Consider the following 16,342-nt stretch of genomic DNA (forward strand, 5'->3'; position numbering starts at 1 on the left):
TGAGCTCACATATACCCTTCATTTAACGGAAGTGAAAAAAATAGTTTTAAATTTATATTTTTTACTTTTAATTTTCTTAAAAATTATTTAGGGGTATATATGATTCTTCTAGCAAAGTTCAAGGTATACTTTAAATCTTTTTCATACATACGTTATTTTTTTACTTCTTTTATTACAATTATTTGAGTTTCTTATTTTTATTTTTATTTATTCTTTCATTCCTTAGTATAAAGAAAAAAAATTAAAACTATTTTTTTTGTGGCAATATTATAATTTAAAACTATTTTTTTTTTGTCTATATTGTAATTTAGATTTTGTATATGAAGAAAAAAATTTGGTCATCTATAATAAGTTTTACAAGAATATTAGTGAAGCATAAATAAATTTGACCATCAAAATAATAAATCTAAATTACTTATTGAAACAAAAAAAAAGTCAAAAAAAAAAATGTTTGAGGAGGATTAAATATACTCATATGGGATTATATATATATACTAGATATAAGGTTTTCGCGCCAGCGCGGGCCCAATATATTTTACTTCCTCCGTCTCATTTTATGTGAGGTAGTTTGATTCGCCACATAGTTTAAAAAATAAATGAAGACTTTTAAAACTTGTGGTCCAAAATGATTGATAGAAATTTGTATGACTGTAAATTATTTCATTAAGGGTAAAATAAATATTTTATAATCAAATTGTTACTTAATATAGAAATGTGACATTCTTTTGGGACTGACTAAAAAAGAAAGTAAGTAACATAAATTGAGAGTAGTTCTTTGTTTCAATTTTTGTGACAACGATGAAATTTGGAGAGTTATATAATTTTTTGTATGTGATTTTGTTAAATATATTTTGAAGTTGTTAATTTATTGTGATTTATAGCACTTCTTATATCATTTTCAAATAATATATATTACTCTTTCTGTTCCATTTTATGTGACGTAGGTACTTTTACGAAACTCAACTAAATTTCTTCTATGATTCTTAAATATTTTTAGTTGTTATTTTACTTTAATTTATGGTAATTTTTATTTTATTTTCAAACAAACTTCTTTTGTTTCAATATGGAATTAAAGAGTCAATAAAATTTCTTTTATGATTTTTAATTATGTTTTTTTTAATATCTTATATTATTACATTGTGATTTTAAGTACTTTTTATATAATTTTTAAATCTAGAACAAATTAAAAGAAAAACAAGGAAAAATTTAAATGAAGAAAGTACTAAAATTTTCAAATAATCATATTTCTATATTAAAATGTTAAAAACTTGAAAACTCCACATATATGCAGAAAATTATATACGGAAGACAAAATAATTTTTAAAATATATATTAAAGCTCTTTCTAATAATATCACATATTTATTCTATTTTTCAAATAATATATATTTCTCACTCAATCTCAATTACGCAGTACATATGAAAGTTCGAGAGTTAATCAAATTTTTAGTACTATTTTAAACTATATTTTAGTACTATTTATATAATTTTCATTCAAATAATATGTGTTACTCACTCTATTATATTATGCAATACATGTGAAATTTCAAGAATTAACCAAATTTTTAATATTTTAAATTGATTTTTAGTACTATTTTTGTAGTAAATAGAGGAAGTTGAAGAAGAAGGGCAAATCGGTCAATTGACTGATTGACCCTAAGCTCCTAAACATTCTCACTTCTAAATGCAAGCACGGGCACAATATCCGTTAAATTGTTAATTATTATGATTTATAATATTTCTTACATTATTTTTAAAAAATAAATGTTATCTATTTTTAAATACTTTAAGTTGTGATTAATAATATTCTTAACGTAATTTCAAATAATATATGTTACTTCATTTGTCCCAATTTATTTGACACATGTGAAATGTTGAGAGTTAATATGTTTTTCAAATATTGTATGTTGTTAACTATTGTGGTTTATGGTATTCTTAATGTAATTTTTCAAATAATATATGTTATTCCCTTCGTCTTAATTATACAATTCGCATAAAATTTTGAGAGTTAATCAAATTTGTAATATTTTAAATTTATTTTTTAGTACTATTTAAAAAGGAAATAATTAAAATTAATGAAAGAGGAGTGTATAAAAGTAGGTGGGCCATCTTTGTGATAGGCCAATGAAGAGTGTGCTTATTCACTCTTCTTATATAGTAATATTTTAAATAATAAAAAATTAAACCAATTTTTTTTTTTTCATTTACGTTAGAGGAAAAGGGTTTATGTGATCAATTTGTATATAAGTAGGGTATATGTGAGTCATTTGTATATAAGTAGGGTATATATGAATCACTTTCATAACGAGGGGTATATCAACTCTAATGACAAAGTTGAGGGGTATATAGAACCCTTTTCCCTTATTTAATTAAATTACAATTTGACATATTATCATAAATATCGAGAAGACAATATTACATGGTGTTAGTGTTACTGCTTGTTAATCAAATACACAAATAAAATTATCTTTATAATATTTATTAAGTTTGATTTCAAGTTAAAACATAAATAGTAAATATAAATATTAACCTAATTGTTTTCCAATGATCATAATAAAACACAAAAACTATGACAATATCCCATAGGTTACGGCCTATGTAGTGATTTCCTAGAAATTATAGGGACCTTTTATTTTATGTATTTCATATTTTATAAACATAATTTCTATTTAAATTGTAATATTTCAAACTTTAAACAATTTTTTAGTTTAGACTCTTGTTATTTTCAATACTCTATTTTATTTTTATTTTTTATTTGGCCCACTGGCCGGCCCTATTCATATTTATCCAGCCTCACAAATCGACAAATTTATTCAGGCCAAGCTAAAAACACTTTTCTTAAATGGACTCCAAAAATAATAATCCAAACCTATCAAATTACGAATTAGACCAGGTTGACTCAACGAGCCTAGACCATATTGACAGCTTTACATTGTAGTATCTAATCTAACGTTTTGTCATCTAGAACTTGGATTCACAATATTCTTCAATTATAATTTCAACAAATAGGAAATTAAAAGTGGACCATACGATAAATTAATTTAATTTGAAGATGAGTCGAGATATTTCACATTTCTTTGGTCCCACAAGTGTAATAATAGGGGTTAGGAACAAGTCAAAACATGTAGTTGAAAAATAGGCAAATTTATATTCTTTATTATTGTTCATTTGTCACTTTCCAATCCATATCAATGTTTGATACTCTAGGTACGTGCCTTTCAACCAAGGACAGATAAAATATCTTGAAATTCTCATATCTAAATTGTTGTTAGTTTGCTGGAAGAAATTAATTTCTAACAAAGAAACTGAAATCATCTTCTTTTTTCTTTTAAGTAGAAGTATTTCATATCCCAATATTCACGAGTTATTAACGATTTCTCAAATTTCAGAATTCAAACTCGAAATATTAGCTAAGGAAATTGAATTTCATACCCTCCACCAAACCTTACATCATACACCAGTAAAGAGCTAAGCATAATCTATCAAAATAAGAAGAAAAAGTTGCAAATCTTCTCTAGAAATATGTTGCATACTACATTAATTAACCAACACTTACCAAATCCCCAAATCTCAAAACAAAACTCAAGACATGGGATTATGGGGGAGGGAATAGATTGTAGTGACTCCGCAAATTTACACAAAACAACCCATGCATCTTCATCTCCAACTCATAACGTCATGCCAATATTGGATCGAACAAACCTTTAAACCTTTTTAAATTTCCGTGACGACCTCATAGGTGGTGATGGTGAGTGATGTTGGCCGGAGATGGGCGTGGAGCGCCAACATGAGGGAGGAATGGTGGCGGGGACCCCGGTGGAGGTGGGCATTGGTAACATTTGGTGAAAAGACCAAATGAGTCAATTTGATGTATGAAATTGGTCATACTGGCCCAACCACCAAATCCAAACCCAACAATAAGTACCCAAACCACCACAAATATGTTTATTGTAAACGATCCAGCCCAACGTCCCACAAATTTTGGTGGTTGCTCTACCGCATTCTGCATAATATCAAAGTTTATATTCATAACACACCAAAAGTATAAAAGTCGAAAACATCCAACTACTACTATACTATGTGAGATGTGACTTAACTTTATTAATTCCTTCTTTTTATTCTCCATTGGTCCTTGTAAATCATAATATCTATTTTTTTTTTTCTAATTTTAAAGTAGAAGTATATGTAATAAAAATTATTGACATATTTAAGAGACGGGGCGTAATAAAGATTTGGTACCTCTCGGGCTGCAGCGGATTTAAAGGTGAACATGTAAGCAAGAGCCGGGATAATGTAGACGGTAAAACTAACGAGGAGTGAACCGACGGAGGAGTTTATAGGGCCGAAAAATGGGAAAACTATGGCCAGAAACCATATCGGAATAACCACCGGCAACCGCGCCGCTGCCCTCCTACACATGCTCTTGCATTCGTGCATGCCTATGGCCTTCTCCCATACAAAATACAATGGTGTGCAAGCGAAACCAAATGTTATAAACTGTAAAAACAACAACTCAATGTTAGATGTCGTATTTTTATTTTATTTATTGCTCGTTAAGATAAAGTCAATATTGAACAAGTAAAATTGGACGAAGGGAAGTGCCTGATGAATGAGCATGAGGATGACAGCCATGTCTCTGAAGGGTGATTTAGGTAGAAGAGAAAATGCATTAGAGTGATCAAGTAACAAATCACCAAATGCCCAATAAACTGATGCTGCTGATGGAAGGGTCAGTGTTAACACATAAAGAGTTGCCCATAAGTAAATTGCCTTAAACTTTTGGGGTTTCCACATAGCATGCATTATTTCTCTGCCCAAACAAAACACAACAATTAGCCTCTTTTAAAAAAAAAAAATTAACGGTAAGTGTATATAAGTTAAATTCTTGTGAAAAAATCTACTATCTCTATCCCAATTGATTTGTCATACTTTCATTATTAGTCTTGTTTCCAAAAAGAATTAGATAAATATCTATGACTTAGGTAAATTATTGTAATCAATTCGTCACATAAATTAAGATGCATGAGTAATAATATTTTAGATATTTCTTTCAATGTACCTACAAGTTTCTGACATATATATATGCCACAACCTAATACAATTAAATGCCTTTTACAGTTCACAGAAGCTAAAAATCTAGTTGAGTAAATATAAAGATTTATTTGCAGTCCCTTTCAATTTTCATATTTATGATAGGATACTTAATTATTTCTTGTTTCTTTTCCTTGGTTAATGGTACCTTTTAATTATGTTAAAAAACAGAAAAAAGGAACATAAAAGGAAGAGATGTTCAGAGCATTTAACCATTCATTGATTCAGTAACAAAAAAAAAAGCAAAAGTGATTCGAAAAAGATATTTTGCTTTTTAACTTAAAAAGGGTTCATAGTAAGTAATGACTTTTTTCTTCCCATGCCTGAAAAAGGCACTCTGCCAAATTGAAAAAAATAAATAGAAAAATGCATGTAAAAAGCTAAAGTAAAAGTTAACAGGTTATATGTACAGTTGTATGGAGAATAACAATAATAGTTTTTTGACAAGGATTGGTCACCCACGTAGTAAATGTTAAAGTTTTGAGGGAGTATTTAATATCTTAGACAAAATAATAATACTATATATACTATAGTCCGCTTCTTCAGAATATGTCGAAATAGTCTAGGTTAAGTCATTTTCACACAAGAATAATGTTGTGGATAGAGCTAATGTGGAGCGGCTAGTACGGTAAAATTCAATAGTTTTTACTCATATCTTGCTCCAATTTTAGAATTTTAGCCCCATTTTAAAAAGGAAATAATTTGCAATAAATCAATTAAGATGTCTTACACAGTAACAGCATGTCCCCCAAATGTGTAGAGAATGTTTGTTGCTCCAGTGAAATATAGAACCATTTTTGTTGGACCTGAATGTTTCACTCCCTCTACCTGTTTTTATTACAAGAAATAAAAAACATTAAAGTAGTAATTAAACATTTCAAATTACTAATTAATTACTCATGAATCTCTACAGATATGATAAATAGATTTCTTCACTGTTCACTTAGCTATAGTTAGGACCTATTCTTGCTCAAACTCTTGAACAACAGATACATGTCATATCTTTTAAAAGTAAAGCACGACAATATTTTTGAACTAGGTGTTTGTGACTTGAATTCAAAACTCTGAACACGTGATATATTCTTAATTTTAGTAACTTTAATGCGATAAAACAATAAAAATGGTAAATTTATATAATAGTGCGTGATAAAATTTAATAATCATACGATGAAATTAAATACCTGGCCATGAAGGAGTGATGCGACAGTAAGATACCAAGCAGTGTAAGTGGTCATTAATAAGCCAAGAAAAGACCAGATTCGGTAGTTGTGAAAAGATGGAATGAATACAGTAGTTGCACAACAAGCTCCGAATATATAAGTCCAAGTTCTTTTGTCCAAATTATCATTTATATAATATATATTGCTGCAAAATTACAATAAATTAATTAATCTCATTAAAAAAAAAACAGAATATACAAGGGGGCAGGTGGAAAATTTTAAAAAAGCAAACCTTGCACAGGCTATAAGTTGAATGACAGATCCAAACAGAAGAAAAGTACAATTAAATACCAAACCAACGTTCCTCCAATGTTTTCCAAGTAATCCATCAAGAACTTCAAACCACTGTACACAAAAAAATCACATTAAAAAAATTATTACACTAATACTATAGTTTAATCAGAATGCCATGTGAAATGTTGTCCTTTCCCTTTGTGTAAATTTAGAAGTAGTGAGACAAAATATCTAGTATTAACTTATATCTTGTCGGAGTGTCTCTTAAATTAAAAAAATTACCCCTTCGAAACTAGAAGGGTTTTTTTTTTCTTTGGTCAAGCGGTGATTATGAAAAATCCTGCGTACGCTACTTGATATGATTTTACCTGAATGACGTGGTTGCGGAAATCGACTTTTTCCCTTTCTTTTCTGGTTCTGTACTCAATGTAGAGAATGCTAATGAGATAAGCAGTCCAACTGCCTAATAAACCGTAAAAGAGTTGAAATGAAACGCCAGAGAGCATTCCAAGTTGAGAAAATGAGTATGGTAGTGTTAATAGCACTTGAGCTACCTGAAATTAAAATGAAATTTTTAATTACACATTTATACTTTGCAGGGATCGTATTATGGAATTAGTACCTGATTAGAAGCACAGCTAAACCAAGCATCATAAGCAGAGCCACCATGCCAGAATAAATTAGAGAATTTGGATTTGATGTCATTATTATTATTAGGCTTTCCTTCACTCTCCATTTCAACATAATTTCCTACTATCACTGTTTCCACTACTTTGTCTGTAGATTCCATCTTTTTTTTTCCTTGTGCTTACTAAAAAAATGTGTGGTATAGCGAGTTTAGTAGTTAAAACAGAGTTGGATGTTTAGTAGGGAAGCATAGTGGTGTATGTTATATTTATATTGAGTGAAATGAATGTTAAAACAGCTTTGTTGGGTGGGCCTTGTCCACACACACTTTTCTCAACCTAATTCTCCTTTTAGCTTTTGTTTTTCAAGAAAAAGAAAAAAAACGAGGTCGAAGAAAATGGGAAATTGGTGTTACGTTCTTTGAAGGATGAGAATTCGTGACTAGAGTTAAACGATTAGAATGTGGGCACCTAGTTGTAACTTTAAACTACAAACACTTACCATTATTTGATTGCTTATCAGTATCTACATACTCCTTATTTAGTGATAGAGTCAGAAACTTCATTAAAATATTCAAAATATGAAAAGTCAATACACAAAATAAATTAAAGTTGATTTAACATTTACTATATAAATAATTTTGACCAAGGTTAGATACAACAGAGCGCCGGGTTGTTCACCCAAACTCCTTTGGCAAAAATTTACATTTTAGATATGTTAATATAGATAGATAGATTTTGAATCCACTCAGCACAAGATTAGATGGTGACTTAGTGATTTACAATATTTTTATTTTTTCGAATCGCCTTAGTGAAAATTTCTGAATAAGTCACTACTTTTAACAATATATAAATATTAATAATATTTGACCAGAAAAAATTCAAATAAAATTCAAGTGGAAGATGGGAGTAGAGGGCAAGAGTAACGGTGGGGATAGGGTCTATGGCGTTTTTGAAGGGTGGTAATTTTCATGAGTAGAGTTAAACGATTAGAATGTGTCCACTAGTTGTAACTTAAAACTACAAACACGTACAATTGTTGAATGCTTTTTTTTCTTTTTAATTGACAACTATTAGTCTATTACATCTTGGTTGGATGGTTGTATTCAATAGTTTTATAATATATTATATTGTATTTTATTATATTAGTATATTATATTATTTTTGATGAAATAAGGCTTGGTAAAAAAAATGTTTATAAGCTATTTCCTCCCCACTCACTTGTCCATTTTTTAATTATTTAGGCTTAGAAATTCAAGAGATAATTTATTATTTTATATTTATTTTATCCTTATGAGTTATTATTAAATACTACTTTTCATTATCCAACATTTAAACTAATACTTATACTAATTAGGAGTAATATAATAATTATTTTTTATTTAAAAGAGTATGTCAAGTTAAAAATAAATGAAAGGAGTACAAAAAACTATAAATTGAGATAATCAACTTATGTTGTTTATCTGATTTTAACTTGTAAGCACTTTGCTTATAAATTTTTTAATGTTTATTACTATCATGTTCACTTTTAATTGTCATGTTACGCTTTTTGAAAGTTAATTTGATTATTTTTTAAAATTAATTGTAAATTTTTGCATATTAATATGATGAAAAAATACATCGTAAAATGTTAATCAAAGTCCATATAATTCGTCTCTAAAAAAAAGAAAACTATGTCAATTAAAAGTGAACGAAGAGAGTAAATGTTAAAAAACCTTAGTATTACCTCTTTGAAGTTACAAGGGGTGTGTGTATAAAAATGTTGGTTTATAGCTTCCAAGTTGAAACAGTTCAACTTTGCGAGCTTTGACGAATACCCATGTTATTCGTGCCCAAAGCAATTGTTCCTATGATTAAATCTTTTTATTTAAGCAAATTATTTATTAATTAAATAAAACATGATTAAAATTATTGTCTTTTAGTGCAGATGCTAATGTAATTATGGGAGCGTGACTGGCTTCTTTGCACGAGTGGGTTTCTCTTCTTCCCATGGATTAATTTAGCCTAACCTATGCTTTGTAATTGTATATTTTAAAATGTAAAATATCAAGTACTACTACTAAATACTTGTGCCTAAAACAGGAAATGATTTGCCTTAAATCACATTGTGATTGTACTTTTAATTATTCTAATTCTGTCTTTATCTGATGTGATAATGACGTCAAGTTCAATGTCATTAAGACTAACCTCTTCAAATTTTTCTATTTTTGTTTCTCAAAAGTCAAATAGCTTGAATTTAGACCAGCATATAATTTTGAGAAGAAATATAATTTATCATTTTTTATGCAAAAAAAATAAAATATTTAAACATTAAATTAATTTTATCTAATTTAACACCGATGTTTCGTTAAGTTAGATCCTTAAAAACTAAATGTGATAACTATTTCAAGACAAAAGGAGTACCATTTGGAGTATCTTTCTTCCTTTCCTTTAAGAGTAATATAATTCAGTTCAATTTTTTAACTGAAATGTCGTATTTTTATTTTTCATACATAATCAGATTATTTAGAGTAAATGTCACATGAAATAACAAGTACACAACCTAAGACAAAGTAGACTATATGTCGTTATTTCGTTATAAATCGAATTACACCAAGTATCCATGTAGATTTCATACACTTCACAAAGTTCATGTAGAAGAACAAGGAAAATAGTAGTAATAAAGAGAATGAGCCCACCACGGTGACGTAACAGATGAATCGCTCCTTTCATGATCAAAGGTATAAATTTGAGTTTTGAATTTGAAGAAATCCATAGTCAGGAGTGCTTTTTCCGACTGAATCCAATGTGAATTCAAGTAAGTCAAAACTTAATATAATACTAAGGGTAACGCTAAATGGCCAGAAAATTTGATTAGAATTTGATCAGAAATTTAAAAAGTCTATATAATATCCTTTTTATTTAAAATAAACTGATTTTTTTTTACATATTTTAATTAAAAGATAATAAAGTTAAAAGGTAAAAATGTTCAAAAAGATAAAATAACATAGTGTGAAATATGTTAGTTTACCATTCTAGTTTTCTGGTCAAAAGGATTTTTCCTGATATTAAACACTAAATAAAGGGGGAAAAAAGTTGAAAACGAGAGAATTATAACAAAATAGACCGTATGATTATCGGCGAAGGGGCGTGGTCGCTTTATAGCAAGAAGAAGAGGAGAAAAAAGCTGCTTTTATCACATGGCTTTGGGAGGAAAAAAACTTTATTGTCTCGAGAATTTCATTCAATCCATTGCTTCTTCTAAATTCATATTTTTTAAGTTACTACTGCGTTCGTCCCAATTTACGTGATCATTTTTCAATATTCAATATTCAATAAAAATATTTCTTTGATCAAACTTTCATGTTATGTCATTTATATTTTAGATGTTCAATTTTATGCATGAAGGTGCTAAGTATCTCAATTAATTAAGAAAATGAATCGTTATATTAAGCTCTTGAATTATTTTCACTTCATGAGCTAATTTTTACTATCTTTTTGCTTAAACGTCTCCTATACTATCTTTTTTTCAATTACGTTTATATATTTTATGTACCAATTACCCATAAAAAAAATTATGTTTTCTTAACACTAGAGTCTTCACACATTTTAGAGACATAAGGACAAACTTATTCTTTGAGAACAGTAAGATCATGTGCCTTTGAAACTGCGCTTGATCTTGGAAATTCCTCCCATCTCCTTTTTCCATCAATTTATTCATATGTTGTAGTAATTTGTTATTTAACTAAACACGCTTCTTAATTGGTACCAATGAATTACACGAAATTTCGAGTTCGAATCCTATTGGATACAAATTGTCTTAGTTAGAAAGGGTACTACTTTCAGAATGATTTTTCAGCACAAATTTAAATTTAATCAAATCGTAATACAAGTACTCGACAATTAGTTAGGAACCAAGAAAATGAAAGGCAAACACAAAAGCCTCAAAACCAAGACAAGAAGAAAGAATAAAAGGACAAATGCTTTTATCATATAATGAAACAGCAAAAAGTGTTAAAAAGTAAGCAATTTTCACCATTCCCTCAGAAAAGATAGGGGGACTAAATAGAGCATACTGATTGCTAGTGCAAGACAAAAAGAAAATTCACAAAAGAAAAAGTTCTTTAAATTCATATTTATTTAACCAGCATTTTTATTTTTATTTTTATTTAAAGGGCAAGATGTGTTTTTTTTTTTTTTATACTATTCAGTCTCCAAGAACCTTTAATTATATGTGTCTTCTGCTTTTTACAGAGGTCTTTTTGAATTTAAATGTGTCACCTAGAGTTATCATTGATAATTTGCAATGTTATGATGTTAAAACATAATGAGGTCAGATTTCTTTTAAATATATAAGTTTTGTGTAGTATTTCAATTGTAAATACTAGTACTAGTTTTCGAGATTTATGGTCTTTCTTTGTTTAAACAGTTTTACAATAAATCACAATTTAACTAATTGATCGTCAATATTCCAACAGTTCTAGATAATGAAGCATATCTGTTGCAATTGTCAAGGCCTTAAGGGTTAATACATAGCTTTATAGTAAGTAAAATAGTTGAACTTAACCACATGATATTTGTAAGATCACAAAAATTTACTCGTTATAACAGTAAAGTCACCTTTATGGGTATAGATTTCATCGGAAAAATGTCATGACTTCATTTTCCTGGCTAGTAGAGTTAAATTATTTTGACATAAGCAAAATACAGTTTTATGATTTTATTGTCATAGTGACAATACTATAGCAGTGAATTTAGGTCAATGAAACTGGGAATGGAATAATTAGTATGAGTAAATACATAAAAGTGATGAAGTGCAACATATTGATGTTAGTTGTTGGATAAAAGAGTGATAATTTTATTTTTGTCACGCTTTACAGACATTTATAATATTCATGGGACCAGAAACATTCCCTGAGTAGTTTTGTCCTACTTTCTTTCCTTTGACTGCTAAATTGTTCATTCTCTTTTGTCTTAATTTCTAGTACACAATTTTACACTATACTTCATCTTCCTCTCTATATGAAAACTTGGCTTCAATTTTGGCGGACAAAATTTTATCACTACTGGTAGCTGAAATTTCTAGTCGATGGCAAACATTTGTACGTAGGTTATTTGACGAGTACAACAACACCAACAAACTCAGTATAATCTCACACATGACGAGTAAAATGTAAAAGTTGATCCTAATTTGAGTAATTGTGGGGTAAACAAGATAAATTAACTAGTGTCATGTGATGAATACAACCTCATAGTATATTATGTTTCCTTAACTATGTTGTTAGTAGTAATGACAACCTATTACCCTTATTGTTTTCCCAACATGACATTAAGAGAACATGATAACTAGTAGTCGTGTAAAGACAGATCTAGCATTAAAGCATTGAATTCACGTGAATTCAATAACTTTTATCTAAAAGTATCTATCTGTGTTGAAAAACATCAAATTCAGAATCTGCCTCTAGTTATATAAATTTGGTCTCAGTATTAACCAATAGTTATTGTCGCTAGCTAGCCGTTGAATCATGAAGTGAAACATTATGTTTCTTTAATCCTTACTCAAAATTGTATATTTGTATTTTGTGTCTTAATATATATTACGATTGTTAGATACATTTGTTATATTTAAGTTCTTTGGTATCTTGAAAAAGCTTGGGAGGATCTAAGTTGAGAGACAAAAATGATGAGCTAAGTTGACCTTTAACAAAATCAGTTATACCAATCTATGTGGGCTCTTTTTTTAGGGGAAAAATATCATTATTCTTTTTTCAATTGATGGATTAGACTTATGATTGAGTACAAGAAAATGGGGTATTTATGCACGCTAGGGCCAATGTATATGATGATCAACAGTTATTTCAAAATAATGCCTTTTAAGCACTCGTTAGTAAGCACAATGATACATAACAAAAGGTCCATTAATACTTCTAGACACTTAGATTTGGCACAAAAGTGCATTAAAATGCCGTTAATTAGTGTTTGGAAATGATTATATCTTTGTAATAGGGGTCAATCTTTATCCTTATTTGTTGAATTACCAAACTGTATGGGCCTCTGATGAATAATGAATTTAATGCACTTTTTTAGTATGCTAAACAACTAATGAACAATAGTCAAATGAACTTCATTAATGATTAAAAAAGGTACATTATATCTATAAAATTAGGACTGATACTACGTATCATATTTGGCTATATGTACTTACTTGTTAATCATTAAAGCATATATTTAATAAAATTGTTAATGATCATCAGTCTAATTGTGAATTCTAATGCCTATAGGTTGCAAGGTCAATTTTAGAGTTTAGCTATCTCATAGAGGGTCACGAGCAGAGCTATGCTACTGAGTCCACATAACTAATACTATCACGACACTATGAATTGTGATACAGCTGCATTGATTACGTGATTTTGAGTATAACGTTGACGCTATATATCCATAAAAGCAAGGTATAGTATATATGAACCACCAGATAAACATATAATTTTGCATTGGTCCTGTGGGAAGTAGCCAGACTTTTAGGACTCGTTTGGTAGGCGGTATTAAATAGAATAGTCCTTGGATTAAAATTTAATCCATCTAATACACTGTTTGGTTACATTATTTTATTTAATCCATGGATTGCTTATACATTATATATGGTCTTATTTTATCCCTAGTAAATGGAGGAATAACTAATCCAAGGTTTGTTAAACCTTGGATAAGACCCCTAAATGACAAAATTATCCCTTTATTCATTTTCCTAAATTTCTTTTGTAATTTAATTTTATTTTTATTTATATTGAAATAATTATAAATGTTCTTTTTAATTCTCCAAATTCGTTTAGTGTAATTTAATGATTTCATTAATATTTTTTTATTCAATGTAGTTCGTCGATTAACCACTTGGACTATTTTTTTTTGATAAGCTTTAGCTATTGAACAATATAAATAGTCTTAAATCTATGTTAAGTTTAAGATATACTTGACCAACAAAAAAAGTGGTACATCATACCTCAAATTTTATTTATATATATATATATATATATATATATATATATATATATATATATATGTATGTATGTATTTAACTTAACTAGTTAAATGAAATAGAAAATCCTAAAAAAAAAAATATTGTCCCACAACAACTTTGATTAATTATTATATGGGTAAGGGACTTTGGTATAAAATTGTATAAGCATATTTTAGATCTTCATTTTTGATAAGTTTAAACTCTTTTGTCAACATCCGGTTGCCATATACAATAATTATATAGGTTAAAATTTGTAAAAATAAATAAATAAAGATTTAGCATATTTGTTTTACTATGAATTTTATTCAACTGTTGCGTAGTATTAAATTCTTGTTATTAATTATGCACAAAAAAGAAAAAAAATTGTTTCAATTTATATAACACTCTTTTTCTTTGTTGTTATTTTCTAATTTTTTTTACTGTAGTGTTATGGTCCGGTTATCTACCTTGACTCAATTACATGAAATAAACAATCTCATAATAACACAAGGGTATAATAGGAAAGAATTTTTTTGTAAAGTTTTAAATCAAACACAAGATTAAGTGGGAAACAATGAATCAAACACTTGACAAAAAATAATCCCTGCACTACTAATCCATGCATTACTAATCCCTGCGTTACTAATCCTTGCATTACTAATCCATTGTACCAAACGACCCCTTAGCCTCTTGAAGAGGCTAGGGGCTCATGAGCTGGATTAAGCCCGAAAGGGACTTTTACTTTATATGGGCTAGGGCCTAGGCCCATATAGTACTCAAGACATTTTGGGCTGACTGTAGAAGGGGAGAGAGGAGAAAATATTAGGTCAATTAAAGCTAAGCTGTTGTTTTAAGGGTAATTTTTGCATATAGTGGCTCAAAATAACTTAATTAGGCTTTATAATTATAGTTTGCTAATTATGATTTGTAACTACATGTTAGGGGAGGAGAAAGGTGAGCGAGAATGGAAGAGAGAGGAGAGAGGCGAGCGAGATTGGGAGAGGGAGGAGAGAAGCGAGCGAGAGAGGACAATAATTTGTATAATTCGCATCTCGTTTGTATAATTTGCGGGTATGTTTGTATAATTCACGTGTATTTAGTATAATTGAGTAATACAAATTCTGGATTTACAAAAATATTATAAAACTCGAAATAACAAATTTATACAAACATAAACATATGAACTTTAAACAGTTATACAAATTATATTATATAAATCATATTATACAAAATCTGAAAACAACACGTTTATACAAACTTTAAAAAGTTATACAAAAAAAGATTGAAGGTATCTAGTGATAAAACTGAAAAACCAAAAGAAATCACCGTCATATACAAATACAAATCAAACAAAGAGTTGTTAGTTGTGAATTATACAAACATAACGAATTGTACATACGTGGCTAATTATACAGATTCGAACCCAGCCTACGTAAATAACAGTTAATGTTAGTCGCAAGTGATAATTATAGCAAACTATAGCTATGATGATTAATTAAATAGTATAAATTTTCTTAAACACGTAATTTTCCCTTGTTTTAAATGTAATTGGAAAGTAATTATTTTTAAATGCAAATACAGTATCTAGATAAAAATGTCTATATCAAAAATATGCAATAACTCCAACAACAGGTGCTGAAATTTGAATTTCCTAGAGCGATTCATACTTCTAAAAATTTAAACTTTGAAAAACTTAAAGAATTTTTTCGAGGGGTTTGAAATAGACTCATGAGTGAAATAACGATAAAGTAATGAACATGTATCATAAGTAAAATAATAATGTATTGAGTGTAATCTTAAATATACATTGACCTTACCCATTTTAAACAAATATCCCAATGAGTGAGATAACGATAGTTTGAGTCAAAACTTTTGAGTCAAGTAGAATGTCGAATTTATATGTTGTAAGCTTTTACAACTTGCTAGATGAAATTATAGATTCTATGGATAGTGATGAAATTAGGAATTTCATTAATGTGTTCAAGATTTCATATATACAAATGAAAAGTAGTTTTTGATCTATGTAGTTCATATAGTTTTCTATATACATAATATAATATATTTTAGTGAAAATGAAAATTACCAATTTAATAATTTTAAAAAAATCAGCTTTTTATGTATAAAAATATTTATTTAAGAAAAATATTAAATTAAAAACAAATATATAAAAGGTTTAGGAAATCAAATCTGTTAAAAAAAATA

At 28.4% G+C, this 16,342-nt stretch overlaps 1 protein-coding gene across 1 annotated transcript; it reads right to left on the bottom strand.

Annotated features, from left to right (window-relative positions):
- Window positions 1–3,412: 3,412 nt before the first annotated feature.
- Window positions 3,413–7,412, bottom strand: LOC125815256 (auxin transporter-like protein 5). Its single transcript, XM_049494690.1, has 8 exons — window positions 7,167–7,412; window positions 6,913–7,098; window positions 6,543–6,655; window positions 6,272–6,455; window positions 5,821–5,918; window positions 4,602–4,809; window positions 4,239–4,496; window positions 3,413–4,002 (listed from the first exon to the last, which is right to left on the bottom strand). Exons 1-8 carry the CDS (start codon window positions 7,332–7,334, stop codon window positions 3,733–3,735), a joined length of 1,485 nt encoding a protein of 494 aa, XP_049350647.1. The 5' UTR covers window positions 7,335–7,412; the 3' UTR covers window positions 3,413–3,732.
- Window positions 7,413–16,342: the final 8,930 nt, after the last annotated feature.

The sequence above is a fragment of the Solanum verrucosum genome, unplaced genomic scaffold, assembly GCF_900185275.1.
Source record: "Solanum verrucosum unplaced genomic scaffold, falcon-dt-bn FXZP01000261.1, whole genome shotgun sequence".
Lineage (NCBI taxonomy): Eukaryota > Viridiplantae > Streptophyta > Magnoliopsida > Solanales > Solanaceae > Solanum > Solanum verrucosum.

Bases quoted from the DNA above. Each gene is read 5' to 3' on its own strand.
- LOC125815256 (XM_049494690.1), bottom strand. From the start codon at position 7,334: ATGGAATCTACAGACAAAGTAGTGGAAACAGTGATAGTAGGAAATTAT. The intron at 5,919-6,271 runs GTATTTAATTTC...TAATAAAAACAG, and splicing joins CATCACTCCTTCATGGCCAG to GTAGAGGGAGTGAAACATTC. The intron at 4,810-5,820 runs GTAAGACATCTT...TTGTTTGGGCAG, and splicing joins GGGGGACATGCTGTTACTGT to AGAAATAATGCATGCTATGT.